A 7,485-nucleotide genomic window follows, 5' to 3' on the forward strand; every position below is an offset into this window, starting at 1 on the left:
GCCATGGCAGACCCCGTGGGTTTCCCTCCTGAGCACACTCCCTGGGCAGCTGCTGCCTGCAGGACCTGCCCTTTGGATTGTCTGGCAGTGCCAGCCAGGGTCTGAGCAGAAATGCTTTGCAAAAGCTGTGTGCTCTGGCAGCTTGGGGCAGCACCCAGGAAACAGCTGCCTCTGCAAACAGGAACAGAAAGAGAATAATCCTTGGGTTAGCTGCCTGTAGGAACTAAGCAAAACCTCTGACCTCAAGAAAGCTTCCTGTTTGCAGAGGAAAACCCTTGGGTTCCAGAATGGGAGCAGGGAGTTCAAGCAAAGCCCTCCTGTCTCCAAGAGAGCCCATTTGACATTTTATGCTCTGCAACGATCTGCCAGGGGACAGATGTCAGCTGTGGGTAGCACAGGGCTATATTGAAGGATGTCCTGGCCCCACACACTGCTTTGCTCCCTGTGCCTCTGTCTAGGCAATGGTTGTGCCTTCTGGGGCTGGGGGAGGTCAGCACAGGTTTTGCCCTGGGATTCCAGGAAGTCTCTTCCCTTATTTAGGAAACTTTCAGCTGCTTCTATAAATGCTGCAGGGGCTGAGAACAGTTGTTCCAGAGAAGCTGCAGGGTGCCCCAGGCCAAGCCTGGGCCCTGGGGTGGCACCAATGCCTCCGTGCCAGGTGCTGCTAGGACGGCAGGCACTGGGAGGCCCTCTGCTCACCCCAGGTGTGGAGCCACCCTGCAGTGCCCATTCCCTCTGTCAGGAGCAGGGGTAGGGCAGCAATGTCTCTGGGCACTGGGTCCCAGCTGCTGAGCTGCTGTATCCATCTTTAGCCCGCTCTCCAATTACAGCCTCCGCCCGCCTCCAAAGATAGGCAAAGCCACCCCCCGGCGGCGGCGGGGAAGCGGCGGGGGCGAGCCCGGGCAGGGGCGATGGGATTCAGCGGGCAGCAGTGAAGGACGCTGCGAGTGCGCCGGGGCCATGGCGTCGCTGTGCTACAACAAGGGCTGCGGGCAGAGGTTTGATCCTCAGCACAACACCAAGGGTAAGGGGGCAGCTCCGCCTCGCCCCGGGCCCGGGTGAGAGCCCCGGCACCTTCCCAGCCCGCGGCCTCGGCTGCCGCGCTGCAGCCTGAGCTGCTGAGCAGGGCTGAGCCCAGCCCAGACCGGCAGCAGGTGGCTTAGGGTCTGCCAGGCCCGAGGATTGCTCCTTCTAAAAGGTTCTGCCTCATGTTCCCTCTCCAGATTCATGCCTGTATCACCCGGGTGTCCCCATCTTTCATGATGCCCTAAAGGTGAGTAGGGCAGGAGCTGGGGCTGCAGAGAGAGACCCTGTGCCCAGCAGGGCTGCCCACACCTGACCAGTTTGTTACCTGCCGGTGCCCAGGGCTGGTCTTGCTGCAAGAAGCGCACGACAGACTTCTCTGAATTTCTCTCCATCAAGGTGAGTGACTCACCCCATCCCAAGTGCTCCCACTGCTCTCTCCATCCTCTTCTCCTTGCCCCTGTCCTGTCCCATCCCCATCCCATGCCAAGGCTGCCCTCTAGACTGTTGGCAGAGGATTTTCTGTCTGCTTCTAAGAAGCCTGCAAGCAAAGGTGCTGCTCCCAAAGCCTGTGGCCAGGGCTCCCAGAGAAGGATGTTAGAGGGGGCTGAGGTCCTCCACTAGGATCCTGTGGGAAGCACACAAAGGCCTCCAGTGCTAGCACAGCTATGAATATCCGAGGCCTAGGATGTGAGGAGACTCACTGCCCTTCAGCTGCTGAGCTGGGGTGCAGCAGAGCTGAGACTTCTGTGCCATGGCCCCAGTGAGGCTGCCATGCTGTCTTGTCTCTGGAAATCTCTGTAGACACAGCCCCTGCCCTTGGGCTGGGTCAGAGCCCATCCCTGCAGGATATGGAGCCGCCAGAGCATGGAAACTTGTGGGGTTTGGAAGCAGCTACCAGGTTAGGGAGGGGAAAGCAGGCATCAGGCTTGCTTCTGCTGCTCAGGGATGCACAAAGGGGTTTCATAGCAAGGAGAAGCCTCCTGAGCCTTCTAGCCAAGAGATCTCAGATGGGCAGAAGACCAAAGCAGCGAAGGAGCTCATAGTCCAAGGACCAAAATCAGCTGAGAAGATGCAGCGGGAAAGACCAAGGTGAGCTGGCCTCAGCTAGCAGTGTCCCCTGGCTGTGCTGCTGCTTCTGCATGCCTGCTGCCCTGATGCTTCCTCAGCAGAGATAAAGAAACCTTAATTGCACCAAAACCCCACTTGGCCTTTGCTGCTGATGTTTCCCAGCTCTGATGAGCCAAGACAGCTGCTGCCAATCAAAGTGTCCAGGTCTCTGGAGCAGGCACTGGAGAAACTGAACCTGTCCTCCAAGGCTGAGGCACCTGAGGGCGGCTGTGCAGGTAGTGATGAGCTGGTGGACAGCAGGGGGGTTGCACAGGACCAGTTCAGCCTGGGGCTTGCTGGGCACAGGGCAGGGGGTGCTGCAAGCTCAGCCACCTGCAGACCCAGAGCTGCCACTCGGTGGGGCATTGCAATGGGCTGTGCTGCAGGGCTGTGTGTGCCAAGCTGGGGAGCTGGCAGTGGGGCTGCAGGGAGGGTTTGGGGCAGGTGCATATAGTACATGCCCTGGTGTGAGGCTGTGTTGCCTTCTCAGGGGAGGCAGCTGGCCAGGTGAGAGCTGGCACCACCTGCACCAATGCAGCCTGCAAGGCGGTGAGTAACTGGCAGGGTCTCATCTTTGCACTGTCTGCACCACCTGGCTGGGGGGGGGTCATTTCCCAGATGACACCAAGTGTGGAGCAGGGGGCCAGGTGGAGTGGGAGGTGGCAGTGCCCATCAGCTCAATAATGCAGTTCTTGGACTGGTTGCCTCTGTCATCTCCCAGCCACACCCCTGCACTGGGGGTGCAGCACTCCCTGCTGCTCACTGCAATGCACTATAGCACATGTGACAGAGATGGGCACCTGGGTGAAATGCCCATGGAACAATTCCCACCTGCACTGATGGATGCAGGACAGCTTTCCTACCTTGTCTCAAGGCCACCTTGTGCAGGGCTATCTGCCTGCCTCCAGGTGTGTGCCTGAGGGAGTGAGCTGCAGGAGGGTCAGCAACCTGGGAAGGCGGCAGAGGGGGGAGCAAGCAAGGGAGCAAAAAGTGGATAAGGACATGACTGACATGCTCTGGGAAGGAGGGAAAAGGGCAGGATGGCTGAACAGCCCCTTGCACCTCAAAGCGAGTTTCTGTGATGCCCAATGTCCCACTGCTGCCCAGCCCTGGGCTGGCACCAGGCTCTGTTTGGGAGACTTCACATGGAAAGGGCTGCTGCCAGGGTTGAGAGAATAACACTGAGGTCCTGCTGAGGCCAGCTGGGCTGCCCTGCTGGCAGGGAGCAGTGGCAGGCTGCTGGCTGGGCATAGTCCCAGAGTAAGTCCTCACAGATACTGGACCCAGTGGAAGGGTGACATTGGGCATTGTGTTGTCCCTGTGAAGGGATGGGCACCGATGGGTGGGTGCCTGGCTGCGCCATGCTGTGCAGGGCCGGAGGCACAGCCCAAAGTTTCCTCTGCTGCTTACTCCACAGACCTACCAGGGCCCTGAGAGCAACATGGAGGTTTGTAATTTCCATCCTGGTGTTCCTGTCTTCCATGAGGGGTAAGAAACAACCCTTCACTGGATTGCAAACTGACACTGATGGGGACTGCAGGTGTTGTATCACAAGGTTGTGTGGCCTCAGCAGCATGGCTGATGCAGTCATGGGTGACACTCCCCTGGGTGACAGGTGGGCAGGGGGAGCTGCTGGCTATGAGCCCTTCTCCCCCACCACTTTGAAGTATGCTGTGGTCCCCTCTCCTGCTCCTGTGGGCAGTCCCTGCTCAGGTCACCTGCTCTCCCCAGGATGAAGTACTGGAGCTGCTGTGGAATCAAGACGACAGACTTCAGCGCCTTCCTGGAGCAGCCGGGCTGCAGCAGCGGGACACACTGCTGGAAGGGCAGGGGGGTAAGGAGGCTCTTGGCAGGTGTGACTTGTGTGAGCAAAGTGCCACTACTGGCACCTGGGGAGTGCTGCTTCCCTCGCTCTGCATTCACCTGGGGCTGTGCATTTAGTTCTCTGTTGTCCTAACTGCTGACATGACTGTATGGTGTTGAACACTTAACGTTCACCCATCCGATGGTTAAAGTGCTGCTCTGCAGCCACAACCTGTCTCAGCTCTCACACCCCTGAATGAGGCAAGACCTGGCCCCAGGCATGGCTGCAGGCTCTCACAGAGGGGCAGACAGTTGAGCACAGGAAAACCCCAGAGAAAAGGCCCAGCAGTTTTGACAGAGGAGTGCAGATAACTCAGTTTGGTTTCAATGGAACTTTTGCTCTGCAACTGCTTCCCAGGAGGGCCCTCACCTACACAGCAACATGGTACTGTGGCAGGGCAATGGGGAAAAAATCCCAGTTCCTAATAATGTGTGTGTTTCCTCAGGAAAGCTCTTGTCTGCAAACAGGCTTAGCTGGCAAAAGTGACCCAGGATATCCCTGAGAGTGCATCACGGTCCCCTCAATCTGCACTGCTCTGAGCAACCCTCTCTGAGCCCAGCCTGTTCTTTGTCCTGGAGCAGAAAACATTTAGTGGATGTAAAGGAGGTTGCAAAGTGTGATGTTGTGATGCAGATGTTTTGTGCTTGCACCCGTGCTGGGATTCCTCCTGGGGCATTTCTTTGGTCAGCAATGCTAAGGGATGCAGGGGATCCATCTCCTGGTGTTGCTCTGAAAGTCCTGGTGAGGCCACAGCTGCCAGTGGCACTGATCAGGTGGGAGTCTTGTGGGGGAAAGGTGAAACGTGGCCAGTTGCAGCTCATCTGTCTCCCAAATTTAGCGTGGTGGCATGATCCATGTCCAGCAACTGTCCCTGCACTGCCCTCCAGACCAAGTTTCCAACTGCACCAGAGCCTGTCTCTGAGCTTGGGCACAGCAAGGTGACTCAGGAACAAGAAGGGGATATCTCTGGTCTTAACACACCTCTCTGGAGCAGCCCCAAGATGCCCCATGTTGCATGAGACAGCCTGGCAGGGGCTGGCCATCTTTGCAGGAACACTTCTTGCAGGAACCACTTCCCCTCATAAACCTGCACAATAGGCAGAGCTTGATTTTGCTTAGCTGATGGCCACCTCAGCTGGCACCGATGCCAGCCTCGGCTGGCACTCTGAAGATGTGCAAAGCAGCATGCTCAGGCACAGAGCTCCCTGCTGTGTGGGGTGTGCTAAGGCTGTATGCAGTGCAGTGAGAGGTTCCTCTCCCTGGCAGGACCAGAAGGTGGTGTCATGCCGGCAGGACTGGCACCAAACCAGCAGCCAGGTGGTGGTTACTGTCTACGCCAAGAACCCCCTGCCCGCTCTCAGCAGTGTGAAAGCCAACAGCACTGTGGTGAGTGGGGCTGACAGAACTGGGCTAGGAGTGCATGCTTCCGTGGCACCTGATTTGGAAGAGCCAGCAGCCTGGAGAGGGCTGAGCGCCTGGCAGTCTTTGGTGGCCTGTTTAGTCTGTTGCTACAGCAGGAGTTGGCACTGCTGACCCACTGTCCCCAGGCTGGGAGCCTGGCAACTTTGCTGCTGCTGCAGCAGTGTCTGCCTGGCCAGTCTGGCTCAGTGGCTTTCAGCCTCAGCAGGTGGCTTTGAAGGCATTGATTCCCCCAGCTGGTGGCAGAGGTGAACCTGGCTCTGAGGGAGCTCTGAGGGAACCTGCTCTGAGGGAGGTGAAGTGCTCCCAGGTGCTGAGGGGATCACCAGACTGTTCGTGGAAGCAGGATGTGGGATGCTACAGTGCTGGAAGGCAGCTATGCTGCCTGGGGGAAGAGCTCTGACAGTGGCATGCTGCCGGTTCAGATAATTGTCTATTGATCTTTCAGCTTGAGATTCACATCACCTGTGAAGGAAATAAGATTTTCCAGGCAGAAATGGATCTCTGGGGGGTAAGATCCTGTTTACTTCAGTCCCTGTTCCAGTATGCGTGGGGCTGGGCTGCAGTGGTGCAAGGCAGCCTGCGCTCTGGGAGAATCATCTGCAGCCCAAGACACAGGCTCCCAGGAGGGAAAATTGCTCTCTGCATGGTCAGGATTCTCTGACTTTTGGAAAAGCAGCAAACAGTTGTTGCTGCAATTTCTGCACAGTACTTCCAGTGCATGGAGTATGAGACAGACTTTGACAAGATTACTGCACGGGAGCACCGTGGCCCTCCCGGACGCCGCCTCGTCCCTGGATGGCGCGTGTGAAACTCCAGCGGCTTCACACTCCCTGCCTTGCTGTGGTTCATTGACAGCTCTTGAAGCTTTGGGTCCACCATGGCACAGCAGAGAGAACTTAGTTTGCCTCCAAGGTTCCAGTTTTCTATAGCAGCAAAGGCTGAGGGGGCAATAGGTTTTTATCTGTTGATCCCATAGTGGTAGCACCCCCTGAGAGCCATGCCAGGACTGTGCCTGAGCTCAGTGCCCATCTAACTGCCCTGCACTATCTGAGGCATCCTAAACTACGCTCTGCCACAGTGCTGACTTGCTCTTGCTGAGGTCATCTAGGAGCCAGGTCACTCAGGTACCACCATTTATAACCACTTCTGCTGGGAAATGCCTTACAGATTGTGAAGAGAGCTTTTTCACAGGCTCCTGGTGGTTGCACCAATCAGTCCTGGACTAAAAGCAGAGCTGGATGTCAGTGCCAGCTCTGTAAGCATTCTGAGTTTGGTTCTAGACTGCCCCAGAAGGTCCTTGCCCTAGCAGGTCCCAGTCTCAGGCCCCAGCAGGTCCCCCTGCAATTCTGCTGTGTCTTCAAGCAGGCAGCAGTGGGAGGGCAGAGACTCGCTGATTTCCCAGCTGCTTACTGGCTGTGAGGAGCAGTGACCCTCAGCAATTTGCATGTGCATTTCTTGCCTTCTTCTCCCACGTGTGCAGCCTGTGCCTGCAGGTAGCAGAGCGCTGCTCAGTCCGGGCATGCCTGCGCCTCAGCACAGCTCTGCTGTGGGCAGGGTGCTGTGCCACAGCCCTGCACGTGGGTGCACCTAGCTGATCCCTCCAGAACTCTGCACCAGTGCAGCCCTTGCTGTTTAGCTGTGATACTGTGAAGCTCATCTGGAACCCGCTCTGCTTCCTGGCACATGAGGGGAGATTTGTCCTCTCTGCTCCTCTGGCAGAGCTCTGCAGTAAGGATGGACATGTGCTGCCTGCCCTCCCCTGCCCGGTTCATTGTACGTTTCCCTCTCTTTAGGTCATCAAAACAGAGAAGAGCTTTGTGAGCATGGTTCCTAGCAAGGTGGAGATCATGCTTTGCAAAGCCAGCCCTGGCTCATGGGCCAGGCTGGAGCTACTCCAGAACAGGTTGCACTCCTCTGGCGAGCAGAAAGAAGCTACCAATGCAGAAGAGCTCTGGGCAGCACAGGAGGAGGACTCAGATGACAGCTTGAGCTGGTCAGAGGAGGAAGATGAGGAGCTGGAGATGGGAACACCAAGCAGCTGAGAGTCCAGAGGAACAGCCCCAGAC

General features: G+C 57.2%; 1 protein-coding gene across 1 annotated transcript; it reads left to right on the plus strand.

The window, feature by feature from the left end:
- Nucleotides 1–889: 889 nt before the first annotated feature.
- ITGB1BP2 (integrin subunit beta 1 binding protein 2) lies at nucleotides 890–7,463 on the plus strand. The gene is made up of 11 exons (XM_068163623.1): nucleotides 890–1,024; nucleotides 1,224–1,273; nucleotides 1,366–1,422; nucleotides 1,970–2,115; nucleotides 2,257–2,369; nucleotides 2,624–2,682; nucleotides 3,551–3,621; nucleotides 3,865–3,967; nucleotides 5,264–5,383; nucleotides 5,865–5,927; nucleotides 7,213–7,463. The coding sequence occupies exons 1-11, from the start codon at nucleotides 961–963 to the stop codon at nucleotides 7,459–7,461; spliced, it is 1,095 nt and encodes a 364-aa protein (XP_068019724.1). The 5' UTR covers nucleotides 890–960; the 3' UTR covers nucleotides 7,462–7,463.
- Nucleotides 7,464–7,485: the final 22 nt, after the last annotated feature.

This window comes from Melanerpes formicivorus, unplaced genomic scaffold (assembly GCF_026170545.1).
Source record: "Melanerpes formicivorus ecotype bairdi unplaced genomic scaffold, bMelFor1.0.p_v2 SCAF_73, whole genome shotgun sequence".
Taxonomy (NCBI): Eukaryota; Metazoa; Chordata; class Aves; order Piciformes; family Picidae; genus Melanerpes; species Melanerpes formicivorus.

What these genes read in the sequence shown, in the direction of transcription:
- ITGB1BP2 (XM_068163623.1), top strand. Translation starts at nt 961, where the DNA reads ATGGCGTCGCTGTGCTACAACAAGGGCTGCGGGCAGAGGTTTGATCCT. An exon ending in TCTTTCATGATGCCCTAAAG is followed by an intron (nt 1,274 to 1,365) that starts GTGAGTAGGGCA and finishes GCCGGTGCCCAG; the next exon opens with GGCTGGTCTTGCTGCAAGAA. An exon ending in ATGCAGCGGGAAAGACCAAG is followed by an intron (nt 2,116 to 2,256) that starts GTGAGCTGGCCT and finishes GATGTTTCCCAG; the next exon opens with CTCTGATGAGCCAAGACAGC.